The 17,286-nt window shown below is 47.0% G+C and overlaps 2 protein-coding genes across 8 annotated transcripts in view; one reads left to right on the plus strand and one right to left on the minus strand.

The window, feature by feature from the left end:
• The window catches only part of lipt2 (lipoyl(octanoyl) transferase 2), a 38,212-nt gene extending 37,566 nt beyond the window's left edge, over positions 1–646 (minus strand). For 3 of the 5 annotated variants that reach the window (XR_011886537.1, XR_011886538.1, XM_072262475.1), the window contains exon 1: positions 433–513. The gene's annotated coding sequence lies outside the window, so the exon portion shown is untranslated. Of the gene's footprint in view, positions 1–432; positions 514–577 lie in introns of those variants that run through there. The other 2 variants (XM_072262477.1, XM_072262476.1) reach the window with 2 other exon arrangements.
• A 13-nt stretch (positions 647–659) lies between these two features.
• pold3 (polymerase (DNA-directed), delta 3, accessory subunit) overlaps positions 660–17,286 on the plus strand; it is a 44,279-nt gene continuing 27,652 nt past the window's right edge. For 2 of the 3 annotated variants that reach the window (XM_072262472.1, XM_072262473.1), the window contains exons 1-5: positions 661–767; positions 5,206–5,261; positions 8,511–8,613; positions 11,844–11,883; positions 15,488–15,620. In XM_072262472.1, the coding sequence (XP_072118573.1) occupies positions 696–767; positions 5,206–5,261; positions 8,511–8,613; positions 11,844–11,883; positions 15,488–15,620 (404 nt within the window). In that variant the 5' untranslated portion in view covers positions 661–695. Of the gene's footprint in view, positions 768–5,205; positions 5,262–8,510; positions 8,614–11,843; positions 11,884–15,487; positions 15,621–17,286 lie in introns of all 3 variants that reach the window. The other variant, XM_072262474.1, reaches the window with a different exon arrangement.

Here is a 17,286-nt window from a genome sequence, read left to right on the forward strand (position 1 = left end):
CCACTATAAAAGTTACTTGTCAACCACCTAGGCTCCAAATGTGAAAAATAAGTCTCATGATAAACCCAAGCCCCTTAATCACAGTAACATCCCGATGAATCTTTCCTGCACTCTTCCTAGCTTAACGACATCCTTCCTTTGACAGTGAAGAGAACTGCGCAAAATACCTAAAATGCGGTCTCAGTGACATACTCCCTCTGAATGTAAAGACATGTCCACTAATATTTGACATTTCTACCCTGGGTAATGTTATGTAACTGACCACCCTCCCTCTGCCTCTCCTAAAATTAAGAGTTCGTGTTGACCTTGATTAGAATCTCAAGGAGTGGCTTACACAACATGGCTTTTATGGATTATCCTTCAACACATTATAATAAACCACCACAAAACTATAAAATACAAAAATTATCCACAAGCTTGACGGTTCATTACCCTCTGCGTCACAACCTCGACTCCCGAGCGCCGCCATCTTATAACCTTTAACCCTGTCCTCCCTTCTGGAATGTAATACGTTAATTTACTGCATTCAGAGTTTAATGCGTTTACTTGCTGATTTAGAGTTAAAAGTGTTGCTTACAACATTTGCAGTGTTCAGAGAACGGTTGAGGGGCCTGGCGAGCGGCGGGGCTCGGTTACCGGGGTAACGGGGAAAGCCCCGCCCCTTCCCCTCTAACCCCTCACCCCGGTTTGGCGCCATGGTCGCCATGGAGGAGCTGGAGTTGTCGATGGAGAACGTCGAGGAACTGGTGATGGACGAGAACCGGATTGTGAGTGACGGGGACGGTGGGAAGTAAGGGAGAGAGCGCGGTTCTCAGTCCCGCTTCTCCGGAGGAAAAGATGAGGAGGGAGCCCTGGGGAAGGCGGTTCCTTGGAGAGGAGAGCAGGGAAGCTGCAGTCCGGTTAAAGGGAGGGATGGGGAGAGAAAAACGGGGCCCCGGGGGGGGGGTAAGAATGTGGCCCTGGGGGAGAGGAGGGGTGAAGGGGGAGGACGGAGCCCGAGGGGAGAGGAAGGGGTGAAGGGGGAGGACAGAGCCCGAGGGGAGAGGAGGGGGTGAAGGGGGAGGACGGAGCCCGAGGGGAGAGGAAGGGGTGAAGGGGGAGGACAGAGCCCGAGGGGAGAGGAGGGGGTGAAGGGGGAGGACAGAGCCCGAGGGGAGAGGAGGGGGTGAAGGGGGAGGACGGAGCCCAAGGGGAGAGGAGAGGGTGAAGGGGGAGGACGGAGCCCGAGGGGAGAGGAGGGGGTGAAGGGGGAGGATGGATCCCCAGGGGAGAGGAGGGGGTGAAGGGGGAGGATGGATCCCCAGGGGAGAGGAGGGGGTGAAGGGGGAGGACGGAGCCCGAGGGGAGAGGAGGGGTGAAGGGGGAGGACGGAGCCCGAGGGGAGAGGAAGGGGTGAACGGAGCCCGAGGGGAGAGGAGGGGTGAAGGGGGAGGACGGAGCCCGAGGGGAGAGGAGGGGGTGAAGGGGGAGGATGGATCCCCAGGGGAGAGGAGGGGGTGAAGGGGGAGGACGGAGCCCGAGGGGAGAGGAGGGGGTGAAGGGGGAGGATGGATCCCCAGGGGAGAGGAGGGGGTGAAGGGGGAGGATGGATCCCCAGGGGAGAGGAGGGGGTGAAGGGGGAGGATGGATCCCCAGGGGAGAGGAGGGGGTGAAGGGGGAGGACGGAGCCCGAGGGGAGAGGAGGGGTGAAGGGGGAGGACGGAGCCCGAGGGGAGAGGAAGGGGTGAACGGAGCCCGAGGGGAGAGGAGGGGTGAAGGGGGAGGACGGAGCCCGAGGGGAGAGGAAGGGGTGAAGGGGGAGGATGGATCCCCAGGGGAGAGGAAGGGGTGAAGGGGGAGGACGGAGCCCGAGGGGAGAGGAGGGGGTGAAGGGGGAGGATGGATCCCCAGGGGAGAGGAGGGGGTGAAGGGGGAGGACGGAGCCGGAGGAGAGAGGAGGGGGTGAAGGGGGAGTACGGAGCCCGAGGGGAGAGGAGGGGGTGAAGGGGGAGGACGGAGCCCGAGGGGAGAGGAAGGGGTGAAGGGGGAGGATGGATCCCCAGGGGAGAGGAAGGGATGAAGGGGGAGTATGGAGCCCGAGGGGAGAGGAGGGGGTGAAGGGGGAGGATGGATCCCCAGGGGAGAGGAAGGGGTGAAGGGGGAGTACGGAGCCCGAGGGGAGAGGAGAGGGTGAAGGGGGAGGACGGAGCCCGAGGGGAGAGGAAGGGGTGAAGGGGGAGGATGGATCCCCAGGGGAGAGGAAGGGGTGAAGGGGGAGGACGGAGCCCGAGGGGAGAGGAGGGGGTGAAGGGGGAGGATGGATCCCCAGGGGAGAGGAAGGGGTGAAGGGGGAGGACGGAGCCGGAGGGGAGAGGAAGGGGTGAAGGGGGAGGATGGATCCCCAGGGGAGAGGAAGGGGTGAAGGGGGAGGACGGAGCCCGAGGGGAGAGGAGGGGGTGAAGGGGGAGGATGGATCCCCAGGGGAGAGGAAGGGGTGAAGGGGGAGGACGGAACCGGAGGGGAGAGGAAGGGGTGAAGGGGGAGGATGGATCCCCAGGGGAGAGGAAGGGGTGAAGGGGGAGTACGGAGCCTGAGGGGAGAGGAGGGGGTGAAGGGGGAGGATGGATCCCCAGGGGAGAGGAAGGGGTGAAGGGGGAGTACGGAGCCCGAGGGGAGAGGAGAGGGTGAAGGGGGAGGACGGAGCCCGAGGGGAGAGGAGGGGGTGAAGGGGGAGGATGGATCCCCAGGGGAGAGGAAGGGGTGAAGGGGGAGTACGGAGCCTGAGGGGAGAGGAGAGGGTGAAGGGGGAGGACGGAGCCCGAGGGGAGAGGAGGGGGTGAAGGGGGAGGTTGGATCCCCAGGGGAGAGGAAGGGGTGAAGGGGGAGGACGGAGCCCGGTGGGGATGAAGGGGGAGGACGGAGCCCAAGGGGAGAGGAAGGGGTGAAGGGGGAGGACGGAGCCCAAGGGGAGAGGAAGGGGTGAAGGGGGAGGACGGAGCCCGAGGGGAGAGGAAGGGGTGAAGGGGGAGGACGGAGCCTGAGGGGAGAGGAAGGGGTGAAGGGGGAGGACGGAGCCTGGGGCAGGGATAGGAAGGAGAGGAATGGTGAAGTCAAATCCTAGGAGAGGGTCACAGGAAGACAGAACCAGGGAGAAGGGGAGGTGGGGGGGGCAAGTGTGGAGCCTGAGGGGGAGGATGGAACCTGTGGCAGGGGAGGGATGAGGGGGAGGAGGCAGAATAGACTGAGGGAGGGAGGATTGGGGGTTGGACACGAAGGAGGTGTGGGAGTGAGGGAGGAGAAAGTGATGGGAGAAAAGTGAGGAGTTAACAGCGGACAGTGGGGGAGAGAGAGGCAGGATAAACCTCTGGAGGCCTGGGAGAGAGAGGGAAGATTGGAGATTGCTTGTGTATGGGGTAGAGGGAACAACGGAATGGTATTAAGCTCATGTGGGTCTCCTGGGGCTGAATCTTTTGCAGATGGTGTTTGAGAGCTAGCTGAACTATATTGATGGGGAATATGTGGGTGAATAAGAGGGAACATTTCAGATGTTATTCATTGTCTCTTCCCAGTCTTTTCAACCATTTTTTATTTATTTTGAACTGGATATGCCAAAGGTCCTGGTTCTGTGCTGTAGTTTTCTATGACGAGAGAGTGCGAAACAGGCCCTTCTGACCCACCCAGCAACCCACCTGTTTAACCCCAGCCTAATCACAGGACAATTTACAATGACCAATTAACCTACGAGCCTATACATCTTTGGAATGTGGGAGCAAACTGGAGCACCTGGAGGAAATCTACCCGGTCAAGGGAAGGACATACAAACTTTCTTGTAGAGGACATCAGAATTGAACTCCAAACTCTGACGCCCTGGGCTGTTACGGTGTCATGTTAATTGCAACGCTATCGTGTTATTTCCTTAAAGGCATCATGTGAATCAGAAGTGGAGAGAGTGAGCACTTTCAAGTTCCTGGGCGTTGAGATCTCTGAGGTTCTAAACTGCTCCCAACATGTGGGGCTGAGGAGGGGAGAAAAGGATCAGCCGTGACGAAACGGCAGAGCAGACTCGATGGACCAAATGGCCTAATTCTGCTCCTATGTCTTATGTTCTTGTATCGATGCAGCTATAAAGGAGGAAAGACAGCTGCAAATTTCATTAAGGAGTTTGAAGAGATTTAGTTTGGCACCTAAAACACTTTGAAACTTTTGTAGCTGTATCGTGGAGAGCATTCTAACAGACTGCATCACTGTCTGGAACAGTGGGGGGGGGTGCTACTGCACAGGACTGAAAGAAGCTACAGAAAGTTGTAAAATTAGTCAGCTCCATCCTGGATGCTAGCCTCTGTTGTATCCAAGACAACTTCAAGGAGCAGTGCCTCAGAAAGGCAACATCCATTGTTCAGGGTTCCCATCACCCAGGACATGCCCTCTATTGTTACCACCAGGAAGGAGGTTCAGAAGCCTGAAAGCAAACACTCAGCGATTACATAGAATATAGAATAGTACAGCACAGTACAGGCCCTTCGGCCCACAATGTTGTGCCGACCCTCAAACCCTGCCTCCCATATATGCCCCCAACTTAAATTCCTCCATATACCTGTCCAGTAGTCTCTTAAACTTCATTAGTGTATCTGCCTCCACCACTGACTCAGGCAGTGCATTCCACGCACCAACCTCTCTCTGAGTAAAAAACCTTCCTCTAATATCCCCCTTGAACTTCCCACCCCTTACCTTAAAGCCATGTCCTCTTGTATTGAGCAGTGGTGCCCTGGGGAAGAGGCGCTGGCTGTCCACTCTATCTATTCCTCTTATTATCTTGTACACCTCTATCATGTCTCCTCTCACCCTCCTCCTCTCCAAAGAGTAAAGCCCTAGCTCCCTTAATCTCTGAACAGGAACAGCTTCTTCCCTTCTGTCATCCGAATAATAAATGGACATTGGACCCATTAACACTACCTCAATTCTTTATATTATTTCTGTTTTGCGCTATTTCAATCTAACTATTTATTATATACATAGTTAATGTAGTTGGTTAACTTATTTTTTCCTATATTATCTTGTATTGCATTTTAATGCTGCTGCTAAGTTAACAAATTTCACTACACATGCTGGTGATAATTAACCTGATTCTGATTCTAGATGTTCCTGAGCATCTTCAATTGCCACAATCTTAACCTGCTTTTGACTGCCTCTAAGCTCTGATTTTTATATATGGGTTTTGTTCTGCAGGTTACCTACAAGATGCTGAGCCATTCCCTGGGCATTCACGTCAACCAAGCAAAACAGTAAGTCCTGGAGCTTAAATCTGATCTAAGACCATAGAATTAGGCCATTTGGCCCATCGAGTCTGCTCCGCCATTTAATCATGGCTGATCCCTTTTCTCCCACCTCTTCAGCGCCACTCACCGCCCCCCCCCTTCTCCTCATAACATTTGATGTGGTCTCCAATCAAGAACCTATCAATCTCTGCCTTAAATGCACCCAGCGACCTGGCTTCCACAGCTGCCTGTAACAAGTTCCACAAATTCACCACCCTCTGGCTAAAGAAATTTCCCTGTATCTCTGTTCAAAATGGATGCCCCACTATCCTGAGGCTGTGCCCTCTTGGCCTAGACTCTCCCACCATGGGAAACATCCTTTCCACATCTACTCTGTCTAGGCCTTTCAACATTTGAAATGTTTCAATAAGATTCCCCCCCCCCATCCTTCTGAATTCCAACAAGTACAGACCTAGAGCTATCAAACATTCCTTGTGTGATAACCCTTTCACTCCCAGAATTATCCTTGTGAACCTTCTCTGAACCCTCCGATGCCAGCACATCTTTTCTTAGGTGAGAAGCCCACAGCTGTTCTTCCTCAGCACTGACTCTACCTGCAAGTTAACCTTTATGGTGTTCTGCACAAGGACTCCAAGTCCCTTTGCAACTCATATTTTTGGATTTTCTCCCCATTTAGAAAATAATCTGCACATTTATTTCTTCCACCAAAGTGTATGACCATGCATTTTCCAACATTATATTTCATTTGCCACTTTCTTGCCTAATCTGTCCAAGTCCCCTGCAGTTTACCTGTTCCTCAACACTACCTGCCCCTCCATCAATCTTCATATGATCTGCAAACTTGGCAACAAAGCCATCAATTTCATTATTTAAATCATTTACATACAGCATAAAAAGAAGTGGTCCCAACACTGACCCCTGCGGAACCCCACTAGTCACTGGCAGCCAACCAGAAAAGGATCTTTTTATTCCCGCTCGCTGCCTCCTTCCAATCAGCAAATGCTCTAACCATGTTAGTAACTTTCCTGCAATACTTGGTAAGCAACCTCGTGTGGCACCTTGTCAAAGGCCTTCTGGATGTCCAAATATACAACATCTATTTTATCTCCTTTATCTATCCTACATGTAATCTCTCTAAAGAATTCAAACAGGTTCGTCAGGCAAGATTTTACCTTAAGGAAACCATGCTGATTGTGTCCAGTGTCACCAAGTACCCCATAACCTCACCCTTAACAATTGACTCCAACATCTTTCCAACCACTGAGGTCAGGGTAACCTGTCTATAATTTCCTTTCTGCTGCCTTCCTCCTTTCTTAAAGAGTGGAGTGACATTTGCAGTTTTTTAGTCCTCTGGCACCATGCCAGAGTCCAATGATTTTGAAAGATCATTACCAATGCCTCCACACTCTCTACCGCTACCTCTTTCAGAACCCTAGGGTGCAGTTCATCTGGTCTGAGTGACTTGTGTACACTTAAATCTTTCAGCTTTTTGAGCACCTTTTCCCTTGTAATAGTAACTGCACTCTCTTCCCTGACACCCTTCAATATCTGGCACACTGCTAGTGTCTTCTGATGCAAACTAATACAGTGAAAATTGTTGCAAAATATTCATTTGGTTCATGTGCCATCTCCTTGTCCACTGTTATTATTTCTCAGGCCTCATTTTCTAGCAGTCCTATATCCACTCTCAATTTTTTTACATACTTGAAAAAGCTTTTACGATCCACTTTGATATTGTTTGCTAGCTTGCTTTCATAATTCATCGTTTCCCTCCTAATGATCCTTTTATTTGCTCTGTAGGTTTTTAAAAGCTTCCTCTATCTTCCTACTAATTTTTGCTTTGTTGTAAGCCCTCTCTTTTGCTTTGACTTCCCTTGTCAGCCATGGTTGTACTACTTTTCCATTTGAGTATTTCTTTGTTTTTGGAATAAATCTACCTGCATTTTCCTCATTTTTCCTAGAAACTCTCACCATTGCCACTGTGCTGTCATCCCTGCCAGCAGCTCCTTCCGGTTTACATTGGCCAACTCCTCTCTCGTACCACTGTATTTTGCTTTACTCCACTGAAATACTGCTGTGTCAGACTTTACCTTCTCCCTATCAGATTTCAAGTTTAACTCAGTCATACTGTGATCACTGCCTCCTGAGGGTTCTCTTACCTTAAACTCCTTAATCACCTCCAGTTCATTGCATAACACCCAGTCCAGTGCAGCTAATCCCCAGTAGGCTCAATGACAAACTGAGCCTACTAGTAGGCATTGAGCAAACACTCTCTCGAGATCCATTACCAACCTGATTTTCCAAATTGACTTGCATGTTGAAATCTCCCATGACTATCATAACGTTGCCCTTTTGATAATGCTGTTTCTATTTCTTCTTGTAATCTGTGGTCCGTATCCCAGCTATTGTTGGGAGGTCTATATATAACTGCCATCAGGGTCTTTTTACCCTTGCAGTTTCTTAACTCAACCCGCAATGATTCAACATCTTCCGATCCTATGTCACATCTTTCTACTGATTTGATGCCATTCTTTACCAGCAGAGCCACACCACCCCCTCTGCCTACCTTCTTATCCCTCCGATACAACATGTAACCTTGGATATTCAGCTCCCAGCTACAACCATCCTTCAGCCACGATTCAGTGATGGCTACAACATCATACCTGACAACCTGTAACAGTGCAACAAGATCATATGCTATATTTCTTATACTCCGTGCATTGAGATATAATACTTTGAGTACTGCATCTGCTACTGTCTTTGATTCTGTATCCCTAATGCACTGATACTCACCCTGCTAGCTGTTGTTTTGTCCTATCATCTACCTGCCTTCCTGGACAGTCTGACTGGATGCTTTCTTTGCTTTTTTACCATCCATCCTATCCAGATTCCCTTCACTATGGTTCCCACCCCCCGCCCCCACTATATTAGTTTAAAACCTCCCCAACAGTTCCAACAAACCTGCCCACGAGAATGTTGGTCCCCCTCGGGTTCAGGTGCTGAATTCCTCCATCAGTTTGTGTTAATATGAGTGTAGTAAATCTGTTTTTATATCCACATGTTACATATGGAACCCGGAAGAAACCCATGTGGTCATAGGGAAAACGTACAAACTCATTACTGACAGTGGTGGGAATTGAACCCTGATCGCAGGGCACAGTAAAGTATCACACTAATTGTGCCGTCGCATCGAAGATTGTTTGCAGCCAGGGTCTTGTGCCACAAACCAAACTGTTCTTCCCTTGTGTTTGTCAGGTTGCTTTATTACTACGTGGAGAGAAAAAGGAAGGAAAACTCTGGAGCTCAGCTCCATGTGACATATCTTGTGTCTGGAAAAGCAGAAGAAGATGGAATTTCGGTACGTCTTACAATGTAATCAGGTTTTAGAGTCATGTGGCTCTACAGCACAGAAACAAGCACTTCATTCTACCAAGTCCGTGCCAAACTATTAATCTATCTAGTCCCATCAACCTGCTGCCACAAGACCACAACCTTCCATACCCCTCCTATCCACGCACCTATCCAACTTATCTTAAATCAGCTGTTCCCAACCTTCTTTATGCCATGGACTGCTACCACTAACCGAATGGTCCATGGATCCCAGTTTGGGAACCCCTGTTTTAAATATTGACATCAAACTTGTATCCACCACTTCTGCTGGCAACTTGTTCCACACTCACACCACTCTCTGAGTAAGCAAGCTTCCCTCATGTCCCCTTAAATATTTCTCTTCCAGTCTTAACCCATGACCTTGCAGTCTCACCTGATCTCAGTGGAAAAAGCTTGCTTGCATACCTTTCATAGTTTTGTATATCTCTATCAAATCTCCCTTCATTCTCCTACACTCCAGGGAATGAAGTCCGAACCTATTCAACCGTTCCCTGTAACTCGGGTATTTAAGTCCCAGCAACATCCTGTGAAATCATTTTTAAGGTTTGATTTTACTGGTGGGGCAATGGTTTAACCTGACACTAATATGTTTAAGATCAGTTGGTTTATTTGTCCAAAGCTACCGTCAATGGAGGCTAAGGGGATAACCATATAACAATTACAGCACGGAAACAGGCCATCTCGGCCCTTCTAGTCCGTGTCGATCTCCTACTCTCACCTAGTCCCACCGACCGGCACTCGGTCCATAACCCTCCATTCCCTTCCTGTCTATATATCTATCCAATTTAACTTTTAAACGTCAACATCGAACCTGCCTCAACCACTTCTGCTGGAAGCTCGTTCCACACAGCCACCACTCTCTGAGTAAAGAAGTTCCCCCTCATGTTACCCCTAAACTTTTGCCCTTTAACTCTCATGTCCTCTTGTTTGAATCTCCCCCACTCTCAATGGAAAAAGCCTATCCACGTCAACTCTATCTGTCCCCCTCATAATTTTAAATACCTCTATCAAATCCCCCCTCAACCTTCTACGCTCCAAAGAATAAAGACCTAACTTATTCAACCTTTCTCTGTAACTTAGGAGATGAAACCCAGGTAACATTCTAGTAAACCTCCTCTGAACTCTCTCTGTTTCATTGACATCTTTCCTATAATTCGGTGACCAGAACTGTACACAATATCTGATAGAGGTTTATAAGATTGGGTGGCATAGATAAATAATGCAGATAGTATCTTTTTCCCGGAGTTGAAATGGTACAGATGAATGAGTGGCTGAGGTATTGGTGTAGGTGCAGGGTTTCAGATTTCTGGAGAAGATGTGACCTGTACAAAAAGGACGGGTCCCACCTGAACCCAAGAGGAGTCATTATTCTTGCGGGCAGGTTTGCTACAGCTATTGAGTGTTTAAACTAATTTGGCAGGGATGGGAACCGGAGTGGAAGGGCTGAGAATGGGGCATTTGGTATACAACTAGATGAGGTGTGTAGTGAGACTGTGAGGAAGGACAAGCAGATGATGGGGCAAAAGTACAAGTTAGAAGGATGAGTTAAAGCGTAAATGGGAGGTCAAAATGTAAAAAGGATGAATACAGGACTGAAGGTGTTATATTTGAATGCACACAGTATACGGAATAAGGTGGGTGATCTTGTAGTGCTGTTAGAGATTGTCAGTATGAGGTTGTGGGCATCACTGAATCATGGCTGAAAGAAGATCATAGTTGAGAGCTTAACATCCACCGATGTACGGAAGGACAGGCAGCTAGGCAGAGGGGGTGGGGTAGCTCTGTTGGTAAAAAAAAAAAAATTTAAGTGACATCCTATGTCAAGAGATGACATAGGATCAGGAGATATAGAATCCTTGTGGGTAGAGTTATACAACTGAAAGAGTAAAAGGACTTAAAGGGAGTTATATGCAAGTCTTCAAACTGTAGCCAGAATATAGGCTACAAATTACAATGGGCAATGTTCCCTCTAATTTTTAGTAGTCAGTGTGCACAAAAATCTTACGTTGTGCAAATTTTTTTCCTATGACAAAAGTATGTGCGCACTAAATGCACACGTGGCACAGTTTATGTAGGTTTACAAAATATTTGACATAAAACTGCACAAAATAACATACATATTTAAGTCACTCAGTTATTTTCCTCTCTCCTGTCTTTGGCATCTACCCATTCATTGTAAACTCTATCTAGACTAATAGAACTTCCATCCAATTGATAGCTTTTGATTCTCATTAACATATCCAAATGACATTCACCTAAACGGTTTCTCAGCTTGTTTTTGAGTTGATTCATTAGGCTAAAGCCTCGCTCACAGTCCGCACTAGACACAAGAAAGGTTCCCCCAATGTCCATCAACTGTGCAAGGTCGCAAAACTGTTTTTTTTGAAGTACAAATGCCTCCATTTGAGCAAAGTTTGAAATCAGTTAGAATTTTATTTTTTCTTGCACGGAAAATTTGAAATCATTAAACTGTCTAACTATTACAGTACTTTCAGCTAGAAAATCATGATATTTTAGACATACGGCGTTAACTTGTTCATCGCCAAATGTGAAGGCACAATCTGCACTTGCGGAGAAATCAAAAGCTGACCATTCTTGTACCTCATCTTCAGGAAACCTTTCTTCTAAATGAACACAAAGATTATAAAAGTCAACAGCGAACTCGTACCTACTGTGACGTGTTCTTCACGTTGTTGGCTTAGCAAAACTTCAACGTTGTCACTCCACGAAACATTGTCTCCCAGATACTGCTTTCTTATCTTGTTAATTTTGCCTCGCGCAAAATGAAGTGAATCAATCGGTGACATGCATTGTGGTAGTTGAAAAACTGACTAACTAGTTAACAGAAACATTTAGCTAAAAGTTTATTTTCAATAAGTATAATTATTAATTACTACGTTATTTTAGGTAACTAGCCTTTTGTGCACACATTAATTTCCTTTGTGCGCTGGTTAAAAAACGTGTGTGTTCGCACAGCTTAGAGGGAACATAGACAACAGGAGATAGAAAAGTAATGTAATAAGGACAATGTTATGATGGTGTTGGGGGATTTCAATATGCAGTTAAATTGGAAAAATCAGGTTGGTGCTGGATCCTAACGGAGTAGAATTCCTACAAGACAGCTTTTTAAGCTCGTCTGGATTAACCTGCTCGTGTGAGCCAGCTAGTTAAACTAAATCAGTGTTGTTTTCGTTCCAGTATCACAAGGTAGCGGTGGTGAGAGAAGACCAGTTGGAAGGTAAGAACCGACGTGTGCATTCCTTCCAACAATCATAACACACAGAAACAGAATGAGGCCATTTGGTCCATCAAGTCTGCTCTGCCATTTTGTCATTGATTTATTCTCCCTCTCAACCCCATTCTCCTGCCACCTCCCCATAACTTCTGACACCTTGACTAATCAAGAACTTATCAACCTGAATTTTAAATATACCCAATGACTTGGCCTCCACAGCCATCTGCGGAAATTAATTCCACGGAATTCCTACCTTCCAGCTAAAGAAATTTCTCCTCATCTGTTCTAAATTGACGTCCTTCTATTCTGAGGTATTGCCCTCTGGTTCTAGACTCCCCACTATAGGAAACATCCTCTCCAAATTCAGTCTGTCTAGGCCTTTCAATATTTGATAGGTTTTAATGAGATCTCCTCTCTCCCCCCACTTAGTTCTAAACTTCAGCGAGTTCAGGCTTATCGGCTGATCTTCGTACACTAACCCTTTCACTCCGAGAGTCATTCCTGTGAATTTCCTCTGGACACTCTCCTCATGTCTACAGATTATCCAAGTCTTCTTGGTCAATGTATATCCAGGGTGAAGCAGGGAGGGTAGAGTTGGTTTGTGTCTGTCTGCATCGGGAGCAGCACAGTAACATAGTGGTTAGTGTAATACTTTGCACCACTGGCCACGTGGCTTCAATTGGTCAGCATGTTGGCGTAGCGGTTAATGCTGTGTTGGTGCTGGAAGTGTGGCGGCACTAACGGACTACCCCAGCACAATCCTCAGCCTGTGTTGGTTATCGACGCAAACAGCACATTTCGCTTTTTGATGAGAATGTGAATAAGTAATCTTTAATATTTTAAAGATTATCATTACTTATCACACGTACCTCAAAAAATATCGAAACATGCCATGAGATGCTTTGTTTACGTCAACAACCATCACAGTCCGAGGATTGTGCTGGGAGCAGCCGACAAGTGCCTCCACACTTCCAGAGCCCACATAGCAAGCCCACTGTTGGACTAAAGGGCCTGTTTCCATGCTCTTATGACACTGCAACTTTTGTCTTTGGAATGTGGGAGGATGCCTGCAGGAACTGAACCACCAATCAGTGACTGGTGGAAAGTGACTGTGCTAACTGCTTCATGACATATGTCATGAGTAATAAATTAGATTCTCATTTCATAGCATGTGTGGGCACGTGGCCAAGTGGTTAAGGCATTGGACTAGCTACCTGAAGGTCGTGAGTTCGAGCCCCAGCCGAGGGAACGTGTTGTGCCCTTGAGCAAGGCACTTAATCACACATTGCCCTGTGACGACACTGGTGCCAAGCTGTATGGGTTCTACTGCCCTTCCCTTGGACAACATTGGTGTCGTGGAGAGGGGAAGACTTGCAGCATGGGCAACTGCTGGTCTTCCATACAACCTTACCCAGGCCTGTGCCCTGGAGAGTGAAAACTTTCCAGGCGCAGATCCATGGTCTCGCAAGACTAACGGATGCCCTAAGAAGATCATAGCACATTAGCAAACTGGTCTGCTCTCCACGTTGTCATTCATTCTTCAAGAGACTGAAGGTGGAGACATTGACAAGTTTCAAGTTCCTTGGTGTCAGCACCTCTGAAGATGTGTCCTTCACATTGATGCAGTTACAAAGATGGCACATCACTGGCTGTATTTCATTGGGAGCTTGAAGAGTCCAAAAGACACGCAAATTTCCTCAGAGGTACTGTGGAGAGCATTCCAGCTGGTTGCATCATCATCTGGTATGGAGGGGCCACTGCACAGGATCAGAAAAAGCTGCAGGAGGTTATAAACTCGGCCAGCTATATCATGGGCACTAGCCTCCCCAGCATCAAGGAATCTTCAAAAGACAGTGACTCAAAAAGGTGACATCCATCATTAAGAGCCCTCATCACCCAGGACATGCCCTCTTCTCATTATTATAATGGCACTTGTGTGGCCATTAGACACTGCTTAGAGCAGCTTTTAAATAGTGTCAGTTGTGTGCGCTTGTGTTCAAAACGCAGTGGTTTTTCTCACTGTGGCCTCTAGTCAGGGGTGACCATGGATGTTGTGTCCCAGCTGTCTAGATATGCAAGCCAGAGCAGAACAATATGGCAAGCAAGCTGTTGCCCATGTAGCAGGCTTCCCCTCTCCATGCAGCTGATATATTCAAAGGAAAGGCAGAAACAGATGCAGTTTGGCACCAGTGAAGTCGCATGAGTTGCCAGTCAGTGTTGAACTGGACATTGCCTTAGGTAATCCAGCTCCAATTTTTTTCCTGTGTTTACTCCCAAAGCCGTCCCGTAAGTGGTTATAGCTACAATGCAATGGATGTTTGAGATCAGAGTTTCTTAAGGTTGTCGTAGCCGGAGAGCATAACATGAATAAGCCTCCCCCTACCTATTTAATGCTCCCAATGCAGTGTGTCTCAAATAGTTTGTGACAACCAAGCCCAGCTCCTGGCCTTCATGTGTGGCTTAGCTACTAAGCCTGCTGGAACTATTTCTGCTGACAGGAGAAGGGGCACCTTAAAACCAGTTGCTTTGAGCAGATGGGGCTCGTCAGAAGGAAAACTGTCACTGATAGTTGGCGAGAAATAAGTAGTAAAACAATCAGAACTGTTTTGCTTACTATGGTTTCAAGCATTCAGGCTTGGAGATGCCAGAAATAGCCGCGAGTGAAAATGAAACATTTTCACTACTTCAATAAGTTCAGACCTAAGAAGACTTTCAAGGTAGCGACAATCATCTTGAATGTTACTAAAGTGAAGATTTGGTAAATTCTATGAACAAAGTTCATTTATCTATACTAGGTGCCCGCTGATTTTGTTAGTTTACAGTCAATCAAAGAACCCAGCAGCGTACAGCGAATGAATTCCTCTGTTCATAACTAGTACAGTTTTATAGTAGAACATGGAACAGTACGGCACAGGAACAAGCCATTCAGCCCACAGTGTTGTGCTGAGCAGCTAACAAGCAAATCAAACACTAATCCCTCCTGCCTACACCATGTCCATAGTCTTTCATCTTCTTACATGTACCTATCCACACGTCTCTTAAAAACCTCTAATGTATTTGCCTCTACCACCATACCAGACAGAGTCATGGATGCTAGGAATGCGCTGAGTAAAAAATACTTATCCTTTGCGTCCCCCTTGAACCTCCCCACCCCCACCCCACATCTTCAGTGCAAGCCCTAGAAAGGCCTGTTTCCATGTTGTGTAACACTGCACTCCAGAGAAAACAACCCAAGTTTATCCAGCCTCTCCTGATAGCACTTGCCCTCGAATCCAGTCAGCATCCTGGTAAATCTTATTTAAGTACTTAATTTATTACTCAGTTACATGATTGTTTGTTTTTTTTAAATCCTTTTTAGCTATTTCTATGAAAATTCGGCTAATTGGGCCAAAACGTACTGATCCAGATGTGTCCCAATTAACCAGACTCCACTGGGTGTTTATTTGTCTTTGTAGTATATTCAATGTTTTTCCACTTTATTGCTTCCGCAGAACAACGAATTTCATGACATATGTCAATGATAAACCTATTTCTGATCTGGGGACTTTGATACCAATGAATTATGGCAAGTTATGGAGTTGTCCTCTGAATGTTTTTATATCCATAGCAGTGAAGCTGAAGTTGTTGGTGACTGCCAGTGTGCACGTGTACAGTATTCAGAGGGCGATGCTAAAGGACAGCAGCCCCCTGTTCAGCACCGATTATGAGACTGTGAAGGAAAACCTGTTGAGCAGCAACAAGTAAGTGCTTGAGTGAAACCGTGACAATTACACAGTTTAACATGTGGCTAAGCAGTTGGTGTAGGAGGGAGGGCATAAGATTCTTAAACCATAGGGCTGTCTTCCAGAGAGGGTGGGACTTATTGTGTGCAGTTTTGGGCTCCTTATTTTAGGAAAAATATACTGAAATTGGAGAGCATTCAGAGAAAATTCACGAGAATGATTCCAGGAATGAAATGGTTACCGTATGGGGAACGTCTGGCAGCCCCTGGAGTTCAGGAGAATGAGGGGGAATCTCATAGAAACATTCTGAATGTTAAAAGGCCTGAACAGATTAGATATGGCAAAGTTATTTCCCATGGTGGGGGATTCTAGGACAAGAGGGCACGACTTCAGGATTGAAGGACGTCCTCTTAGAACTGAGATGCAGAGAAATTACTTTAGTCAGAGGGTGGTAAATCTGTGCAATTTGTTGCCACGAGTGGCTGTGGAGGCCAAGTCATTGGGTGTATTTAAGGCAGAGATAGATAGGTTCTTGATTAGCCAGGGCATCAAAAGGTATGGGGTGAAAGCAGGGAGTGGGGATGACTGGAAGAATTGGATCAGTCCATGATTGAATGGCGGAGCAGACTCAATGGGCCAAATGGCCAAATTCTGCTCTTGTATCTTATGGTTTGAAAAGGAATGGTTTGCACCTGAACTGGAAGGGGACTAATATCCTAGTGGGAAGATTTGTTCATGCTGCACGGTGGGGTTTAAACTAGAGTTTCAGAGGGATGGGAACCAGATTGCCAGAACTATTATTGGAGAGGTTGCGGAGACAGATGTTGGTAAGACATCAGACAAGGTCAGGAAGCAAAAGGTTGAGCATGATGCGACTACTGTCCTGAGCTGCGTAACTTCAATGCAAGGAGAATCGTAGGAAAGGTGGGAGCTTAGGGCATGGATCAGCATCTGGAATTATGTTAACACCATCGTTACCACAGTCCTGATCAATAGGCTATAAAACCTGGGCCTCTGTACCTCCCTGTGCAATTGGATCCTCAACTTCCTAACCAGAAGACCGCAATCTATGCCAATTGTCGATAATATCTCCTCTTTGCTGATGATCAACATTGGCACACGTCGTATGTGTGCTTAGCCCACTGCTTTACTTCCTCTATATGCATGACTGCATGGCTAGGCATTGCTCAAATACCATCTATAAATTTGCTGATGATACAACCATTGTTGGTAGAATCTCAAATGGCACTGAGCAAAATAGGTCAACTAGTAGAATGGTGTCGCAGTAACAAACGTATACTCAATGTCAGTAACATGAAAAGGCTGATTGTGGACTTCAGAAAGGGTAAGACGAAGGAACACATACCAACCCTCATAGAGGGATCAGAAGTGGAGAGAGTGAGCAGTTTCAAGTTCCTGGGTGTCAAGATGTCTGAGGATCTAACCTGGTCCCAACATATCGATGCAACTATAAAGAGGGCAAGACAGCGACTATATTTCATTAGGAGTTTGAAGAGATTTGGTTTGTAACCTAAAACACTCAAACTTCTATTGATGGACCATGGAGAGCATTCTGACATCACTGTCTGGTATGGGGGGGCTACTGCACAGGACCAAAAGAAGCTATAGAAAGTTGTACAATTAGTCAGCTCCATCTTGGGTACTTCTCACTGTTACCATCAGG

The sequence above is a fragment of the Mobula birostris genome, chromosome 7 (assembly GCF_030028105.1).
Source record: "Mobula birostris isolate sMobBir1 chromosome 7, sMobBir1.hap1, whole genome shotgun sequence".
NCBI lineage: Eukaryota > Metazoa > Chordata > Chondrichthyes > Myliobatiformes > Myliobatidae > Mobula > Mobula birostris.